At 51.4% G+C, this 20227-nt stretch overlaps 1 protein-coding gene across 1 annotated transcript in view; it reads right to left on the bottom strand.

Annotated features, from left to right (window-relative positions):
- GYPC (glycophorin C (Gerbich blood group)) overlaps window positions 1-19944 on the bottom strand; it is a 42736-nt gene extending 22792 nt beyond the window's left edge. Inside the window, exon 1 of the mRNA XM_047871575.1 lies at window positions 19601-19944. Coding sequence (XP_047727531.1) covers window positions 19601-19637 — 37 coding nt within the window. The 5' untranslated portion in view covers window positions 19638-19944. The remainder of the gene's footprint in view (window positions 1-19600) is intronic.
- Between the last annotated feature and the right edge of the window lie 283 nt (window positions 19945-20227).

The following is a 20227-nucleotide window of genomic DNA, read 5'->3' as shown; positions in this document are numbered from 1 at the left end:
AATCCCAGGCCTTGAGCTCAGTCTCCATGTCAGGCCTTACCACGTGTATGGTCCCAATTTGGGGATTTGAGTCAGGAAACACACTTTTCCTATCCGGTCTGCTGTGACGAACCGTCCTAGCAGGTGGTCTGAAGGAGCTCATTCTGCCGGCCCCCTCTGGGTGTCCACCCCCTCCAGGGAAGCCTCTAGTCACTGGGCCAGGGTTCCAGGAGGCCCTGCCTGACCCGCCTGCACAGAGGCCGCTGTGTCTGCCTTGTCTTGGAGGGTCCTTCAGACTCTGTTTGCATCCGTGTGCATCAGAGCCTGGGGCAAAGGGCAGCTAGAAGTCAGCCGGGCCCATGCCACTGCTTGTATGGTCTGTTCCACGCTGGGAATTCAACTGTACCTCCAGCCACTCATGATGCTTCTCTCATTCAAAATCCTGTGTCATGGGACAGACACAAATCATGAGCACCTCTCATTAGCTGAACTCCCCCAAACAACCTGCTTTACATATGAAATATATTTTTTAATTTTTTTTTAAATTTTTTTTTCAACGTTTTTATTTATTTTTGGGACAGAGAGAGACAGAGCATGAACGGGGGAGGGGCAGAGAGAGAGGGAGACACAGAATCGGAAACAGGCTCCAGGCTCTGAGCCATCAGCCCAGAGCCCGACGCGGGGCTCGAACTCACGGACCGCGAGATAGTGACCTGGCTGAAGTCGGACGCTTAACCGACTGCGCCACCCAGGCGCCCCTATATTTTTTAATTTTTAATTTTTTTATTATTAAAGCATTTTTTAATGTTTAGTTTTGAGAGAGGGAGGAGGGGGAGGGGCAGAGAGAGGGAGACACAGAATCCGAAGCAGGCTCCAGGCTCTGAGCTGTCAGCACAGAGCCTGATGTGGGGCTCGAACTCTTGAACCATGAAATCATGAAACCATGAAAACCATGAGCCAAAGTTGGACTCTTAACCAGCTGAACCACCCAGGCGTCCCCAAAATATATATTTTTATATTCCATCCCTGCTTTATATATGAAAAGACTGAGGCTCAGAGACATTGTCAGTTGCTGAAGTCAGAACCAGGATTCAAAGCCCAAGGGTCTACTGCTGTCCACCCCTGAAAGCCCCTGGCCCTGTCTCCCAGTGTAGTGTTGAGTCTGGGGATGGGACCCTGGCAGCCAGTGACACAATATGCCCTCCATCTCTGGAGCCTGTGTGCTCCTGGCAGGGCACTGGACACAGCGGCTCTGTGAGGCAGGGGTGACCAGCCCATTTTACAGACAGGACAACTAAGGCCAGAGAGACAATTTGGTGAACATCACAGTCTGCTAACCCAGTCTGCCCTACCCCAACGATGAGAAGTTTAACAGCCTAAAGGAAAAGTAGTTAACTTTTGAAGGTAAAATTGGCTGTCGTCCAGAAGGTGTGTGTATGTGTGTGCGTGCGCACGTGTGTGTGTGTGTGTGTGGGGGGGGGGGTGGTGGGATGAGTCTCTGATCTCCTTCAAACCAGAGCTCCCAGGAAAGAGGGAGGCTACCTGAGGTTTTGGGGTCAGCCAACCGGCTTTCAACCTGACCACACCACAGTCAACGAAGTACCTTAACACCTTCCCTCTCCTAGGTTGAGCGTCTGATCCAAAAAATGGGAACAGAGAACGCCTGGGTGGCTCAGTTGGTTGAGTGTCGACTTTGGCTCAGGTCATGAACTCATGGTTTGTGAGTTCGAGCCCTGTCTCAGGCTCTCTGCTGTCAGCATGGAGCCTGCTTCAGATCCTGTGTCCTCCTCTCTGTCCCTCCCCTGCGCATTCTCTCTCTCTCTCAAAAATAAACAAAACATTAAAGAAATGGGAACCCTTGTGTGCCTCCTGGGGGGTCCTGAGGGGGCTCAAACCACAGAAGTCCTCTGAGTATGTCCAGGAGAGGTGTCCACTCCTGCTGCCATGTCCAAGTCCCCAAGAACTCTCCAGCATCCCCTTCTCTATCGACCCTCCTTGCCAAACCTTTGCCCCCAATTGCTTCCTATCGGGTCCTGTTGCCTGTGGCCACCAGAAGTCTGCTTTGGGGAAGAACGGAAAGAAGCTTCCTGGGTCTCACTGGCCCTGTTTCTGAGCGGTTAGGCCCTGGGGACAGGTCTGAGAGAGCAGCTGGTGAGTGCCAGGGCCCAGACGCACTTTATCAGCCCCAGGCCTGCCAGGCGGGGCACCGGATCTCTTCTCGCTGCAGCTGCCTGATAAGAGGCACAACTCTGCTTTCTTCCCGCCCAGAGTCCTATCTGAGGCAGGCCTGGGTGGAGGCCTCATTCTCCTCCATGCTATGTGAGTGAAGGGGAGAGAAAAAGGCCCCTGGAAGAAATATAATGTGCTCGCACTTAGACGCAGTCAAGTGCAGGTGGAGGGGGACTCAGGATAAGGCACCACAGGCTTCCCCATGCTGGAGTGAGTGGGGACCCTCCTGCACACCAGGTCTCAAGCTCACAGAGACCTGAGTTCAGTACTGGTGTGTGTGCTGCCTTTCAGGTCTCCTGGACGTGTGTGTGTGTGTGTGTGTGTGTGTGTGTGTGTGTGTGTATGTGTTGGGGGGAGCAGACAGTGCTTAATCATGAAGCATTTATCCCTTTAAAACTGTAGCACATAAAGTGCATGGTGTCATAAGGACACCACACTACCTGCCTGCCCATGAGCCTGGCCAGGGAGGAGGTTAGCGGATCAGGTAACACCTGAATCACAGTGCTGGCTGTGCCCTGTGCTATCCGTGTGCCCTTGGGACAGACTTTATATCTTTTCCAGGAACACTCAGGATACTAACTTGTATGGGGACCCCGGGCTCCTCTTCTGAGCGGTGTGTAACAGCACTGTCCTTCCCGGTGGGCACGTGGATGGTCCGCCCTGGCACCCTGGCATACAGAGAGCTCGGTAAATGCCAACAGCCTCCCTGGCCCTCCCCGCTCCGCTGTTCCAGGCTGGGTGAGGACAGAGTGAGGTAGGAAATGTGAATGGCTTTGGTGTGTGCCAGCCACCCTGAGTACAGCCCAGGTACAGCCCAGGTGGCCTGACTTCCAACAGGCCCTCGGGTGGAGGAAGTGAGAAGTCAGTCACTCCAGTAGAAACTGATTCGCAGGGGCGCCTGGGTGGCTCAGTCAGTTGAGCATCTGGCTTTGGCTCAGGTCATGATCTCACAGTCTATGAGTTTGAGCCCTGCCTGGGGCTCTGTGCTGACAGCTCAGAGCCTGGAGCCTGATTTGGATTCTGTGTGTCTCTCTCTCTATCCCCCTCCCCCGACTCATGCTCTGTCTCTCTCTGTCTCAGAAATAAATTTAAAAAAAAGAAAAAAAGAAAGAAACTGGATTCTCACACTGGGATCATATTATCTGAGGAGAGGAGGCACACAGGATGAGCTCCTGTGTCCGTGTTCAAGTGGCTTTGGTCACTTAACTGAACTGCTGTCTGGACTGCTCATCAGACTCAACAGAAAAGCATGCAAATATAAAGCAGGTGCAGATAGCCTCTCAACATCTTTCCTGGTCTTATGAACCGGACCTCCGGGGGTGCAGGGAGTTGTATGAATTTGCACCTTGCACATGGGTGTTGGGGGTGTGCTTGGGAGAACCTGAGGTGGTGGAGTCCTGGGCTCTAACCTGAGCGGTCTGAGCCTGAGCTGTCTCTTCAGTTCTCTGATTTCAGGGAGAAGGAGCCTGTATTCTGGGCTATGCTCTCATTCTGCCAGGAAAGACTGGATGAGGCTGAACAGGGCACAGTGACGTCCTTCCCCAGCAAGGTGGCAGCCTGGACCCCAGGAGCAGCAGGGCAGACCACTCTTGTCCACACCCCTTCAGGGTCATCTTCTCTACCCCCCTTCCAGGCCAGACCCTCCACCCCAGGGGAGAAGGTTGCTGCTCTGTGCTCTCTGCTGGGTGGCTGCCCCCAGGGCTTCTGTGGACCCAGAGCTGCAGGTGTGGGGCTGATCCACATCCTTCTGCTCTGAGCTGCTCCTCCGGGGTCCTAGTGCCCTGGGAACTGCAGGTGCATGGGGCCTGCCCCCCGCTGCCACCCCGCACCCACACTCAGTCCCTGTAGGGCCCAGCACAGTCCAGCAGAAAAACCTTCAGACCCAGCAGACGCAACTAGCAATTTCAGAGAGGCTTCTGGAAGCTGGCCTGGGTGTGCGAGTGCCTAGGCACTCCACTAAGGCACCTCTCAGGATGGCTGAGGACAAATGCGGCTCTTGGTACAGTCCCTCCTGTCTCCCACTTTCTTGTATTTCAGGCACCCCTTAGAAGTTCCCTACCTCCTTCTTCCCTCCTGCTCACTCTCACCACTTGCCAGGGCTCGCCCAGGGCCTTGGTCCTTAGTCTTTTGCTGGAGCATTAGCTGAGGTGCTCAATGGCTCCTCTCCTAGGGTCTGGAGCATTCTATGAGGAGGTTTGCAGGCCCAAGACTCAGGAGGATGGTGGGCTTCCAGCTGCTACAAATGGTGCTGACAGATGGTCCCACTGTCTCTCTCCCACCTCACCTGTCTGACTTCATCTCCTTCTGACCACTTCCTGCCCTCCTCTCCCTCTACCCAGTCACACTGTCTCCTAGCTATTCCTTGATCAGACCAGGCCTCCTCCTACCTCAGGGCCTTTGCACTTGCTGTGCTCTCTGCCTATTATGTCCTCTCTCAGATATTCCCATTTGACTCACTGGCTTTCCTTTAGGTCTTTCTCAAACATCATCTTTCCCAGTGAAGACTTCTCTGGCCATGGTCTTTAAAATGGTACCTTCCTCATCCCTTGGTCTTCCTTACCTCCCTTCTTGGCTTGGTTGTCCTCTCTAGCACTCAGCACTATCTGATGTACTGGGCATTATCCCCATGTGTCTGGTGTCTACCTGTCTAACCCCAATAGAATATGAACTCCCTTTTGGGATTACTGCTGGTTTTTTCACTGTCATTTCCCCAGAACCTCAAGCAGGGCCTGGCACACAGTTGGTCCTCACTACATGGTCATGGAATGTGACTCCTGGCCTACTAGCTAACTAGTGTAGGTGGCACAGGAGAAGATGGGTGTAGACTCAGGGATCCACCATTTTATAACTGGTCAAATGTGGACACGCTTCTGAGCATCCAGCTCCAAATCTGAAAAGAGGGGTGACAGGATAACCCCACAAGGGGGTAGGAGGTTTCAGTAAGGTCAGGAGGCAATGTACTTGGCCCAACTCCTGCCAAATTGAGAGGTGTCCCTCTCCCTTGCCTGGGCCCTGGGTGAGAAGCACTGTTCTGAACTTAGGAGCTGAGCTGGCTGGCCCTCCTTCGCTGTAGGTCCAGGGGGCCCTGTCTGATATTTTGCCTTTCCTCCCAACCCTGTCAAGGTAAGGTGAGGATTTTCTGCAGGGTAGCAGCAGAGCTCTGAGTGCCTGTACTGACAGATAGGTGATTGGAGGACAAGAGAAAGTAAAGACTATAACAAAGGCCCTCTCCTTGGTGGCCTGGGCATTGGCAGATCAAGTGATGGGAACCAAGGCACTTTGTGTGTCCCCAGCCTGGCCCATTTGAGCCTTCCTGGCTGATGTCTGGTCCCTGACCTTCAGCACTGGTCTTTCTTCCATGGCTTCTTGTCATGGGGGTGGTGTCTCCAGAAAGAGGGGCAATGGGGCCCAGGTGGGCTCTAGGCTTGGAAGTTGAGCCATTAGAGATTTTCCTGTTAGTTTAAGTCAGGAGTCAGCAAACTTTTTTTGATAAAGGGCCAGGTAGTCAACAGTTCAGGCTTTGAGGGCCATATGGTCTCTGTTACAACAAAGCAGCTATGGATACTATATCAATGAATGGGTGCAGCTGTGTTCCAATAAAACTTTAATTATAAAAGCAGGTGGCAGGCTGGATTTGTGCCATGGGCCTTAATTTGCAGACCCTTGGTTTAAAGTCTGTGTCACTAAGTCTCTCTCTTTCCACTCAGGCTAATATTTATCAAGAATTTGTCCCACCCTTGGCCTGGGCCTTTACCCACATCTTCTCATTTAAGGTGCCCGCAGGGAGGAAGCTATCGAGTGACCCAGATGCACCTTGAACCCAGGTCTGTCACACCTGAGGCGTGAAATTTAACCTGTGCAATGCTCAGCTGTTTGAATGCAGGCACTCTGTCCACTGCCATGGCTGCTTCCACAGATTGCAGAGTTTGGTGGCACCTGGGACTCATTGCATCCTGGACATCCCATGAAGTTGTGAGGACATAAGCATCAGGGACACGGAAGCCAAAGGGGGCGAGGTGACTATCCCAAAGTCATCCTCACTGCTTAGTGGTGGAGCCGACAGTAGCTGACAAGGTGTCATGGGTGGGGTGGGGTCCTGCCTCTGAGTTAAACCTTGCATGGGGTTGAAGCCATCATTGCTGGTGAGGGCAGTGGCCTGGGCCTCTCTGATTTGGCCCTGTGTACCTTCTCTGGTCAACTGCACTGATTGTCCCAGCCCTGTCACATAGGGACTCTCCAGGGAGTCCTGAGCCCCCAGGGTGTTGGGTCCCAGAAGAGGAGAAATGGCCACAGCCTGGCTACATTCTAAGGGCTGGGTTGAGGGAGGCCAGAGGAGGCCCGGGCAGTGGCCTGCTGCAGTCCGAGCATCCCTGAGTAGGGGGTTGTCGGCTCAGAAAGAGACATCATGAACTGAGTGGAGGAGAATGCTGCCAAGCACTCATTCCCCCTTGGGGAGGGCCCTCTCAGGAGCTCAAAGGAAAACCATGAGGGACCCCGGTGGGGGTGGGGGTGGGCAGGAGGCAGGGCAGTGAGAGGTCAGCCTTTTATCTGCCTAGACAGTCAGCCTTCTGTTTCCACAGCCCCTGGACAAGGAGGGCAAGATAAAGCCAGGAACTCAGATAATTGTGCCTCCAAGGCAGTGGAATCTCAGAGTTGGCTTGCCCCAGAAGCACCACCCTGGAAACAAAAGGAAGAACAGGGAAAATAGGCGAGACCAAAGCCTCAGGAAACAAATGGCCCAGAAGGGATCAAGAATGGGAAACACAGCCTCAGAGCTCTGAAATTTGAAGGAAAACTGCGGATTCCTCCCCCTTTGACTGCCCTGTCCTCCAAGACATATTTTGACTTTTCCCAGAGTTGTTTGCTTTTTCAGTGAGTGACAAACGTCACTTCACTCAAATGAGTTGTTTAAAAATAGCACATTCTGAAAGGTCTTTTCGGAAGCTCCATGATTCTTAAACAGGAGATGACCTGGGGTAATTACCAGAGACCCACATCCAGAAATGTAATTAAAAAATCCTTTGGAACCAACTTTCTTTGCCTCCTCCTATGAAAGAAAACTTTGTTCTCCTTGCAAACTCCCCATTTTCTGCACCCACCAATGGTGGCAGTGCGCATAGGTTAAAAGACAGCCCAGGGGTCCACCCCTCACGTTCAAATCACAGCCCTACCACTCACGGCAATGTCTTGTGTCCTGAAGATGGGGGTGTCACCCACAGCACCCACCTCACAGTGATGGTGAGGATGATGGCTACTGGTGAGTATGACCAGTGAACATTTTCTCAGCTCTTCTGACAGGTCAGATCATCCCTGCACATCATGGGACCGCATACATTTGCACCAGTTTTCCTTTTACACCCTTGCAATGTATCTTTCCCGAAGTCATTCCCCAAAGTTAGAACATTCTCAAGAATCAATGTTGATCATTGACAACTTGTTTTTTCAAGCACAAAATCTTAACCCGAGATAAAACTCTATCTAGTTAAGTAGAAATTCATCATAATTTAATATTACCTACAAATATTAGCTAATATTAGGTCATAATTTACATTTGAGGGCTATATTACTTTAAGTTACTCTTTAAATATCTCGATATCTATTTAGCTATTTCAGTGAATAATCACAAGATATAGGCAATTTGGTTTGCAACCTGAATTTATGTGATAAGAAATTTCCCCCTAGGAGGATGGGTCGCTTTTTATTCCTATTATGATGTGTGTCTGGCTGCCCCAACAAACCCAACAATGCTTTGAGGGCAGGGATATTGTCTTATACTTTATCTGTTTCCTCCTTAATCCCTAGGACAGATGACAAGATGCGTGTTTCTTTTGAAGAACCAGGAATGTATATGGTGGTTGGTAAAAATTTGTGCATAAATCGCTTTCATAATGGACTCTTCCATCCAATTTCCCTTCCCACTTTTCAGGTTTTCTTCATGGAATCTGAGCATAGTGGTCCTGAAGTTGGTAAGAACTGTCCTCATGGAATTCATTGGTAAAGTGATTGACAGCTAGGCATCCATTACAATCTGGCCATAGGCAAACCTTTAACCACAGTGAGAGCATTTTCTGGCTTTATGTGATGGAAACATCCACGATGGAAAGATCCTCTGAGATCCAAGCTCCCAGGTATCATCACTGACAACCAACAGTGACTGGACATCAGTGAACCATTCTGGCTTTGGCACCAGGCAGGAGGAATTTGCAGACTGGGTTTCACAAAGCCCTCGGTGTCCAGTGATAACTTGAGAGTGAACCATTACAAGGGGCCCCTGGAGTGTGTTCACTCACTTCTTCTCCTCAACAGACATCAAATAAACTTTTATCTCTTTTGTATTTCTAGACTTTATCTGATACTTTATTTTGGGGGAATGTCCTTTCTGCTGAAAATAACTGCAATGGAGATTTATAGTTGTGACACCATTTTGTGTGTGTGTGTGTGTGTGTGTGTGTGTGTGTGTGTGTGTGTGTGTTTGGAGTGGAGACCCCAGGTGAGAAGCTACTTCTTTTGGAATTTCAGGGATACATGGCCTTTATTCCAGAGGGGACTTGCACAGTTGCATGAACCTGAAGGGTGTTCTGAATTCCTTTGCCCTCTGATGTTCCTGGGTCTTGCTTCCCCAGTGAGGCTGAAGACCCTTTGAAGACAGGGTCCCCTGTGTCTCCTGTGTGGCCCCTTGCACGGTGGTGCTCATTGGATCAGAATCAAAGTGCATCAGATTGGATTATGGTGATCTGAAGATTGTCCTCTGGACTGGATTCACCAGAAGGCTCATGGTTTGTGTCACTGGCTACCCAAGGGATCCCTGAAGACATGATCCAGATCATGTGAGAGACTGGGGGTGAAGAGGGTGTGTGTAAGGATCAAATCTGGAAACCAGCCCTAAATTTAACTACTGGTACATGTATGGGCTGCATAGATAACCCACCAGAGAGAAGGCTGTCTTTATTAATGGACTTACTAATAGAGTGTTGCCTTTGTTAATAGACTTGGGATGGGTTCAATGGGGAGAGGCAATGCTGAGTCCAAATCCCAAATAACCAAAACAACCTTGCTGCCTTCTTCAGACCTGTGTGTCCCTGTCTGCCACAATGGGGGGTGGGTGGTGGTAAAGGGGATCTGGCCTGGACATCACACTGACCTCAAAAGAGATCACAGACAGAACAGACTGCTGATAGTCAGATGTACTGCAGGGATACCAGACCAAGGCAGAGAAATGGGATGCTGTCTGAAAACTAGTGGAAGAGGAAATAGTTTCAAAAGCATGCCCAAGGCCAAAGATGCTTGTAGACAGCACTTCTCACATTTGTCTCCAGCTATCTCTGTGAGGTCATAGGACCCATAGACTAAACGCCTGTCCACGCTGCCCCAGGCCAAACTAGAACCCAAAAGAGCTCCTCCCCACCTTGAACCTGGGGGTGACACCAGTCTGTTGCTGATGACTGCAAGGAAGTGGTAAGGACTGTGTGTGTGTGTGTGTATGTGTGTGCACCTGTTTATGCACCTGTGTACGTGAGTGTGCGTGTGTGTGTGTGCCTGTGCATGTGTGTACATGTGGATATACAAGAGAATGTAGGGTCAGTGTCAAAGTGTCTCCCTTTCGGTGACCCTGCAGTCCTTGCATCCTATCCCTCCCTTCAGAACCTGATGAATGAGTTTCTGTGGCACAAACAACACACCCCCAGAAGATTCAGCCTGCGTCACAGCCTTGTTCCATCTACTACCCCTGGCTGTGGGAACTCTTAAAAGTCACTCGACTTCTCCGAAGCTTACTTTGTTTCCTCACAGAGAGGGAGAACAGACTCTCTTGAATGAAGAAGGGGAACAGATTTGAAAGTGCCTGGCAAAGTACCGCACAATGCAGGAAAGGTCCTGCGGCTGCTAGTATCTTAACAGCATCTTAACAGAAGACAAAGCTGCCAGCCCAGGGGTGGTTCTGTGGTGGAGGCATCCCAGGAATTGGTGAGGAATTGGTGGGGGCTTCATTCTCTCCCAGTGCCCTTGCGGTGAACCTGAGAGGCAGCTGCCCACTGCTTCCCTGGGGGAAAGCGAGACCTGTGTGTGGGCTGGCCTTGGCTGGAAAGGCACTCACAGCCACAGCCCGGCCCTTGTGTGCCACTGCGGGCATTTCATTAGCAGCTGCTGGGCTGGCAGGTGTGGGCCGGCAGAGGAGGTTAGAGCTGAGCACAAGTGGCCTGGGGTGGGTGGATAAAAAAAAAAAGGCCTTTTTTTTCTGATAGTGACCTCGGAGTTGCATAGAGCTGAGCAGAAGGGCACGGGGTCACGGGCAGCCCCCCTCCTGCCCTGGGGGGGAGCCAGATGCAAGAGGCAGAGGGAGACACACCGAGCTCAAGGCTGGACAGTGCCTGTGGTGCATGGCGAGGGCCTGGGGACACGACTTTTTAAAACTCAGTTTCCGTATTCCTAAACTGGAACAAACAACATCTACGTGTGTGCAACGCCTTCAGGATGAAACAAGGTACCCTGTATATCGTCGCTGGGTCTGGAGGGGAACAGAGACAGCATGGAGCAAGTGCTCTCCACCGCCCCCCCCCGCCCCCCTGCCGGCCCCTTTGTGCCTGTGTGAAGACCCACATTGTCTGGGGTGATCCGTGCAGCCCCAGCAGGCTCCTCACGGCCCCCAGCTCCTCACTGGGGCCCCCAGGCCGTCTTTATCTTTGCCCAGATCTCTCTCTGAAACTGCCTTCCAGCTGTCACCTGCCTGCCGCACAGGCATCTCCAAGTCAACTCCGCTCTAGAGACAGTCATCCTACACCTTTCCTCTTGGTCATATACATAGTTCTCCAGCGAACGTGATTGTTTCTGTTATAGTGAAACAGGGCAAAGAAAACTTATTCTTTTCAAAACTTTTTAAAGTGGAGAACAACCTAATTTCATGGCTTAAATAGCCAAGAGAGTAAGAGAAAGAGAGATGAGGGTGGGTGGGAAAGAGAGACAGAGAGAGAGAGACCTAGGTTCCCTCAAGCATTTACTTTTGATTCTAAATCTCCTGAAGGCTGGGGTACAGGGCAGGCCCAGAAGCAGCCACTACCGCTGCGCAGCCCCCAGGGTTCTGCTGGGTTAGGCAGGACCGCCAGGGGAAAAACGTGTGAGGATTCGAGGCAGGACAGCTGCTCAGAGGGGTCACAGTGCTGGGAGCAGGGCAGAGTCCGGCGGGGAGAACGGCAGTGCAGGGAGCAGTAGGCCGGCACCCGGTCCCATGGCCTCAGCTGTGCTGAGCCAGGCAGGGCTGCAGGGTGACCGTTTTGGACCTCAGTGCTTTATGTTTATGGGTCCCTTCTCCCCCAAAATACCAAAAGCTGTATTTTACAGTGGCATAGGTATAAAGACAAATGTAATGTTTAGTCTCAAAAGTTCATTTTTTCCTTTTCTTTTTAAAATTTCTTAAATGTTCACTTATTTATTTTGAGAGAGAGAGAGAGAGAGAGAGAGCAAGTAGGGGAGGGGAAGAGAGAAAGGGAGACAGAATCCCAAGCAGGCTCAGCACTGTCAGCCCAGAGCCTGATGCAGGGTTCAAACTCATGAACTGGGAGATCATGCACCATCAGAGCCAAAATCAAGAGTCAGATGCTTAACTGACTGAACCACCCAGGCACCCCTTTCTTCCTTTTCATTGTAAAAGAAATGTAAATTTTTGTGGATCTCTAAAAGCACCCTGGGTTCTAAGCACTTGCCTGCTATGTGGGTTGGTCCTGGCTGAGCCTTCCTAGAAAAACTCCCTGAACATGAGCCTGAATCCACCGTATGTGAGCCTGAGAGTGAGGGGTTGGCTGTGGCTCTCTCTGCAAGCCACGTTGGTTGCCTCTTAGGTTTCAGTGCCATCATATGCAAGATGGAGATAAAAATACCTCCCTTAGTTAAGGTGGCTACAAGGCAAAATGAGATAGCATACGGGAAGTGAAGTCTACTTTCTGTCCTTTGAGTCAGGGAGACCATCACCATAAGAGGACGGTGAGTCAGGATAATTTAGAATTTGTAACAAGAGGAAAAAAAAAAAAGAGATTGTGAAATTAAAAAAAAAAAAGATCACTCAGGATTGTCAGCCATAGCTGAAATTAATTCACTAAAATGAGAATTTTGGTAGAAGTGGAAGGATGGCAATTCAAATGACAAGCCAGTCTCAGAGGAAGCAAGGCTCAGGTCCCCTGCAGGAGTTCAGGGGTGGGCTGTAGGCTGGACAAGGGGAGCCCTCCCAGGAGAGAGGGGAGCCCGGGCATTAAGGAGCACCTGGCGGAGTCCTGGCTGTGAACCCACACAAATGGCAGCACTGAAGAAAAAGAGAAGGGAGCCAGGAGAGAAGGCACTGAGAGGTGGTGGGTGAGATGGGTAGGGGGGTAATACAGGTTAGGGTGCGTAAGGAGTGCAGGGCTGGGACAAGCTGGTGGGCTCAACCAAGAGGAGCCACTTTAAGGGGTGGGGGTGGGGAGGTGACTACGGGGACCCACTGCACTCTGTGTACATCAGGCTTGGCTTGCATTGGCTAGACCTTTTCATTCATTCATTCATTCATTCATTCAGTGTTTTTAGGAGTCTACTCTTCCCCATGGAGAACAGGACAGCTGAGTCCCTACTGTTCAGGGGCTGGTGTTCAGTTGAGGCTAATGGAACAAGGAGGGTCCACCAGGCACCATGTAAGGAAACCCATTGCTGAGGCCACAGCTGGTGTTGAGGTCACAGTGGCCTGCACACCCTCTCTGGGCTACCTTCCCCCTACTGCACCCCCTCTGATGCACTCACAGCTCAGGAGGGAGCGGATTGCCAGAGCTATTGGAGAGGTCCTCGACCAGGCCCTACAGACCTGGGCAGACTCTGCCATCTTGGCCTCAGGTACTATTTTCAACAGCAATTGGGCAAACATGGACAGAGACTGAAGAACGTGGAGGGAGCGGGGCAGGGGGAGTGAGCCAGCATTCATTTACAACACACTCAAGCACTCAGTAAGTGGCAGTGATTAACAAGCATCAGGTGCTACTGGAGGAATTTTATCTAGGCTAATGCATTTAATCCTCAGAACAAACGCCTGAGGTAGAAATTATTATTATCCCCATTTAGTGGCTCAAGACTGGCTATAGAATTTGTGGGGCCCAGTGCGAATTGAAAACAGGGGCCCCTTTACAAAAGCGAAGAATTTCAAGGAAGTGACTGCAGAGCATTGAGAGTGTGGGGCCCTCTGAGGGTGGGGGTCCTGTGAGACTGTATAGGACAAAGCCAGCACTGTCCTTGAGGAAGAACTGGGACGCAGGGAGCCCAGCGACACGTTCAAGGCCACAGGCAGGTCAGAACGGGTTCAGATTCAAACCTCTGACCTCTTCAGTCTGACCTCTTCATCACCAGCAAATTGGTACAAAGTGAATTTAGTTAAACGGTTTTCAAAAGCGCAGAAGGGGGACCTGAACGCGAAGCCTCCGCTCGCTGAAGGTGGCGTGCAAGGTTCTGGCGTCTGGTGAGCCTCTCAGGAGCAAGTACCATGTCATAGCCAGTGGGCCATGCTGCCTGGTGAATGCAGAAATCACAGACTGGGGCCCAACACAAAAGGCAGGCAGGCATTAGCAAACCGTAATGTCCTTCACTCTTAGACTCTGGTGAGAATATATGTGCCCACGGCTAAAACGCAAAGCTTCTCCATTCCAGGAGAAAATTTTTCCAAGGGGGAGAAATGGCAGGGCTCGGCCTGGGGTCAGCTGGGCGGCTGTATGCTTGTGCCCCTCTTAAAAACATGCCTTGTGTGCAGGTGAAGGGGACACGGGCTCTGCAAGTGACAGGGTCAGGTTCCAACATCCCTGTCACGTCTGGTTCTGAGGCTTGCTCTGTCTCTTCAATTTGTATTATTTTCCTTTTAGTGGGTCTTGTAATTTTGTTGACAGTCAGGCATGATGTATTGGGTAGAAGGAACCGCAGTGACAGCGTGGTGGGGTGGGGCAGAGGAAGTGGCCCACGGTTCCGTGAGTAGGAGCCTGTGTCTCTGGACCGTGAACTTCACAAGTGTTTCTCATTCTTTTTTCACCCTTCAGGTGGGACAGGATGGGTGCGGTGGGCTGGTGTTGGTTATGTCCCTTCCTCTAGGTCAGATAGGTTCTAATGATACCTCTGGGGGGTTAGCTGACCTTTGAACAATGTAGGGGGTGAGAGGTGCTGACCCTGCACACAGGTGAAAATCCATATGTAACTTTTGACTCCCCCCAAAACTTAGCTGTTCACCAGAGGCCTTACCAATAACCTCAACAGTCCATTGACACAGATTTTGTTATGTTATATGGCTTATGTAGTGTTTCCTCACAACAAAGTAAGTTAGAGCAAGGAAAAGGTTATTAAGAGAATCATAAATAGGAGAAAATGCATTTACAGCGTGTACTGTATTTATCGAAAAAAATCCACGTAACAGTGGTCCCACGCAGTTCAAAGCCCTGGTGTTCAAGAGTCAGCGGTAGCTTCTGCTGAGGGAGGCCTTGTTAACAACAGGTGCTCTGGTCGATATCAAAATGTGAACCTTTCCCTTCCCTGGCTGGAAGCTTGAGGGAAGTTTCCTCTCTTTCCTGTGGGAACCAGGTCGCGCTCTGGGAGGTAATTGTGGGGGCTCCCTCTGACCGGGTCCCCCTGGAGTTTCTACTTCTCAGAGTGGTCCACACTGAGCCTCCAGCAACCGCCCAGTGTCAGAGTTACCAACAAGAGGGGTAAAGATGCCCGGCCAGGAGGAAGGGCTCAGACCGCTGTGCCAGGCAGCTGGGCCACTGTGGCTGGGGCCACAGGGGCTGTGTGTGCAGTGGTAACAACCTCGCAGGCTCTCTGAGGGAGTCATGCAAAGAGCCTGCCACGCCCGCCTGACCTGTGATGGAATCCAGTGTCCTGGGCTCGGCGCCTGCTGGCACGAGAGGAAAACCGCTCTTGTCAGCATCTGCCATTGGCTACACTTTTGCACGCTATTTGTTCTGGAAGAATGTGCAAGAGTGAAAATGCATACTAACTAAAGGCAGGAGCCAGCACTGCCTCGGAAGTTCAGATGATAGAGAGATGTGGAGAAAACCCTAGGCAAGGTGTTGGGGTGTTGGGGGAGAACAGGAGGTGAGAATCAGTGCAGGAGTGAGAAAGAGCCAGGCGGTGAGTGCCAGGACCCAGCAGCCCTGTTCTTAGAGTTTGTTTCGTTTTGACTTTCTGTCCATTTGAACTTATTAGTCACTGACCTCCATGTATATGCCAAGTGCTGGACTAGGAGCTATTGAGTGAATGATTTTTTTTTTAATGTTTATTCATTTTTGAGAGAGACAGAACATGAGTGGGGGAGGGGCAGAGAGAGAGGGAGACAGAGAATCAGAAGCAGGCTCCAGGCTCAGAGCCGTCAGCACAGAGCCCCACACGGGGCTTGAACTCACAGAAGGTGAGATCATGACCTGAGCCAAAGTCTGTCACATAACTGATTGAGCCACCCAGGAGCCCCTATGATTTTTAAAAGGCAATTTCAGCGTGTGGAATGGATGCAGATCTGGGAGCATTCACCTCTCTGGACCAGGCCTCAAGGAGGGAGTGGGTAAGGTCATGGAGCCCCTTAGGAGGTCAGAATTTCCAGGAAACAGACAGATCCAGGAATTTGGGGGGTGGCTACAATGTCCCCAGGGCCACGGTGGGTGGTCTTCTAGTGTTCAGGGAAGGCCCAGGGAGGTTGGGGGTCATAAACTTGGCTTTATGGGATGAACAGGAGTGAGGCAGGCAGGCTGTGTGTGTGTATGTGGATGTGAATGTGCGTGTGCACGGGCATGGGTACCTGTGTGGTGGGGATACCCAGAGAGCCCTGGAAATGAAGCTACAGAGGCAGGGCAGTCTGGGCATCAGGAGAGTCCACAGGAAAAGGCTCCAGGGGACAGCCTCAGCAGGCTGTGGAAGGCAGGGTGAAGGGCAGCGGCTGGCCTGGTGTGGGTCGGGCCCAACTGCAGAACAGGGAACTACAGTAGGCAGTGGTAGACTGAGGTCATAGACTGTGGTCAGAACACAGGCTCGGCCGAGGAACTGTGGCCTGGTTGGCAGGTTCTCAGCGCCCGTGCCACATGCAGTTCCTCTGTGTGCAAAGCTACAGTAGTGACTTCCCAGCCACAGCCCCCACAGTGCCCTGCCTGCACACACCCCTCAGGCTGGCCCCTGCTGGGTCTCGGGTCTGAAAGCCTGTGTCCATAGCCTGGCTGAGCCCTCCTCAGTGCCTGGGAGGCCTGGGATACATCGTCCCCCAAGCCTGCAGTGTTTCATCTGCAAAACAGGTAAGAAAATGCCCATGAGACCAGGCTATGGAAAGGTGACCCACACAAGGCCCTACCACAAGGCTCAGCACGTGGGTACTGATATCCTTGTTATGTTATCAGAAGCCAAAACAGCAACTGTCTGTAAAGGAGACTTTGGAGATTACCAGCACTCGCAGGTCAGGTCTACTGTGATAAATTCTGTTCACAACAGCAGCCACAGTCACCACCATTCGTGGGCATGATGCCAAACCCTTATTCTCTCGTTCATCACGTGACCCCTGCGAAGCCACTGTTATTATTCCCATTCACAGATGAGAAAACTGAGGCTCTGCTATACTGTGTACCTCCTCAAAGCCCACAGGTATTGGAGGTGGGATCAAATCCAGTATGGAGATATGAAAACATGCAGAACCTCACTTAGAATTACAGAGGCACGTTCAAAAATGGCAACCTGTTTCACTTACTAGATTGGCTAAGAGGTAAACCACACAGGGTGAATGGGGGGGGGGGATAATGACTTTCATGGGCTACTGGTGGGTATTAGAAATTCATGTGACTTTTCAGAGGGCATTTTTTTTTTAGTATCTACAACATTTTGAATGTTCACACTCTTTGTCCCAGAAATCAAATTTGTGTGTGAGGGCATTTGCTCGAAATTTATACAAACACATGTATTTGTACCTATTCGTGTAAATACATAAGGCCTGCTTACAAGGTTTGTCATGGCTGCACTGTGTCTGTTTTTTTTTAATCAAATAAAGATTGTCTATAACCTAAATGCCCATTGGTGTAGGGACTGGTTAAATAAAATAACCAATTTATTTATATATTCATACAATGCCCTGAGAAGAATGAGTTAGTCTATATTTGACGATGAAGTACAATCTTCAACATATATTCTTATGAGAAAAAAGCAAGATGAAGGAGAATATATAAAGTGAGTTTTATTTTGTAAAACAGAAAGTAGCTGTGTATACACATAACACTTTAGAAGGATTCCCATAAATTGATAAATTGCTCTGGAGGTGGGATGGTATCTTTCTCTTTCCTATTATTTACTCTTGATTTATTGTTCAAATTTGTTCTTAGCTTGAGCTTACTGGGCTCACTGTGGCCACACAGTCTCTGGAAGGTGTTTTGGTTGGGGCTGCAGAAGGCCATTTGATATATGAATATCTGCCATGCAAAGAGAGAAACTGATCTGGGGTGCCAACCTCCCTGCACTGCCTCTTCCTCCTCGTTATCGATGGGCTCACGTGTTTCCATTGCAAACACAGAATGCCTCTTACCCCACACCCCTCTGTTGCCCAAATACCCAGGAATAATTGCCCAACCCTAGACACCCTTGGAAAGGTCTAGCTGCTGATTGTGCCAATGCCTTGTGACTCCTCCCGCCATGGATATATCTGGAGCCGTTGGGCAACGTCTGAGATGGAATTTCACTTGGCACTTAATGCAACCCTTTCCGCTTCTGCCGGAGGCAGTGAATTCTGAATAAAGTCCACAAACCTGACCATCTCCTCACTGAGCAATCACCCCTTCCATCCAAGGGCAAGGCAATGGATTTCTGCACATGACTCCTACGCAGTAACTGTGGCACTCTGGCTTATGGGAGTTGGCTGAGACCAGAGGGTAGGGGACAGGCCTGGCGGAGCCCAAGCGGTCCTCTCCTAACCTCTGGTTCTGAGAAGCAGTGATGTAAACTGACACAGGATATAGACACATCCTGCCTGAGTTAGCAGCAAGAGAGAGGGCCCCACAGTTCTCTCACAGCAAAGAGCCTGCCATAAATGGAGTCCTAAGGGTAATCTAGAATGGCATGCAAGTGATGGCTGCATCCCTCTGAGCTCCAGAAGGGAAGTGTTTGCAGCCATTGGTCATGGTCTGAAACTTGAAGCCTAGAGAACTGCTTAAGGGAGGGGGCGGGGCAGGCTCCTGGGGAGGGAGCCAGCCTCTCCAGAAGGGGGAGTGGCAGCCTGCCTGCACTTCCTCAGTGGCTTTGCCCTTCACCCCTGGCCCCAACACACACACACACACACACACACACACACACACACACACACGTGTCTGACTCTCACACTCACGTGTGTTTACACACGAAAACAGGAGCCAACATGAGCTCCCAGATCCAGTCTCCTGTAAAATGAAAAATGAAGATGACTGACATTTATGGGGCCCTTAGCAGTCCATCTCCATGCTGGGACCTTTACGCAGAGCTTCCTTCCCAGGACCCAAAGAAGAATATCCTATGTTCCCATTTCACTGATGATGAGGACGGTGCTGGAGCTAAGACAGAGGCTGGCTTGCCTCAGGCCCCTGGCTAATCAGTGGCACGCCTGATGCCAATGCAGGCGGAGGGGCCCTCCCCCCAGGACTCCTGTCCCCACGCACCCCCAAACAAGCATGCCGGTGGCCACACACACACACAGGCACATAGTGCACAACCACAAACCTAGCCACAGTAGACTATGCTCCAGTTCCGCTGGTGAGGCCACAGAACCACCTGGATGTTAAAAACTTGTAAAGGAGCTGGTGTCCCCAGTACCCCTATTATCACGTTAATTATTTAACAGGATGACTCAGAATGTCTCCCCTCTGTCAGTATCTAATGAGCAGACCTGGGCAGAGTTGGGGATAAGAGGGATAAACGTTCGCTTTTTTAAGAAGAAAATTTTAAGTTTTTGTTGTTGTTTATGTTGTTACTGCAAAAGCCCATTGGCAGAGGAGGGGTGGGGGAGGCCAGGCCAGGTCCCCCAACACCCTTACAGAGAAGCTCGGGGTATCCGATTTCTCTTTCCCGTCAGCAGGAAAGCATGTGCCTTCTTAACAAGAAAGAGGAATTACAACGCTCTGGGGGTCAAGGCCAGAGATGCCCCCGCCGCGTGCACGTCCCTCCTGCCGCCCCAGAGAGGAGTCAGGGCACCAGCTGAGTTTCCTGAAGTTTACTCGGAATCCGCCCCCACGTCTCGGGGCGGCCGAGCCACAAGGCGGGCGTTGTCCCCTCCCTCCGCGCAGGGGTTCCTTACTTCCCGGCCTGGGGCAAGTTTCCGAGGCGGATACGCGCTGCCACCGCACAGAGGCGCGAACGGAGCGGCAGGACCCGGGGGCTTGGGGCGCAACCCCGCGGGGCGGCGGCAGGCACTCACCTTGGTCGGGCGGCAACGTGCTGTTGAGACTGCTCATCGCCAGCGGGTGCGGGGCGCGGGTCGGGCCAGGGGCACGGAGAAGCCGAGCGGTGGCGAGGGGCGCGCGGGCCTGCTTCTGACCCTCAGCAGCCGGGAGGAAGCGGCACCTGTGTCACGGTCTCCGGCGGCCCGAGGGGAGGGGCTCCGGCCCCAGATAGGCAGACTGCATTTATTTTTTTTCTGCAGACTTGGCTGGTGGGGTTTCCACCCTTTTTTTTTTTTTAAACACACACACACCCGCCCACGTCTGAACTCTTCTCTGTTCCAACTTTCCTGGGCAAGAATCACATTTTCTGTGTTTCTGTTTCCATTTGCAGCTATCAGACTCAGAGGTTGTGGTGGAGAATTCCCCTGGGTGAGGACTGAAAAACTCCCAGATGTGACAGGATGGCCTACAGGGCACTGTTAGGGCCAGTGACCAAATAGGGACAGACCTGTGTTTGAATCTTGGCAGGCTGCTTGGCCGCTGGATGGCTGCGTGGCCACTCAGGGCTGAGGGGCACCGTTGGCCTGGGAAGTCCCTGCCTGGCTGGCCCTCCTCAAGGGCGCTGTCCCCATCCGTGGGCTGATGTTTGGAAAAGATTCTTA

The sequence above is a fragment of the Prionailurus viverrinus genome, chromosome C1 (genome assembly GCF_022837055.1).
Source record: "Prionailurus viverrinus isolate Anna chromosome C1, UM_Priviv_1.0, whole genome shotgun sequence".
Taxonomy (NCBI): Eukaryota; Metazoa; Chordata; class Mammalia; order Carnivora; family Felidae; genus Prionailurus; species Prionailurus viverrinus.
The sequence above is the reverse complement of the archived record's forward strand: the minus strand, read 5'-3'. Positions and strand labels throughout refer to the sequence as shown.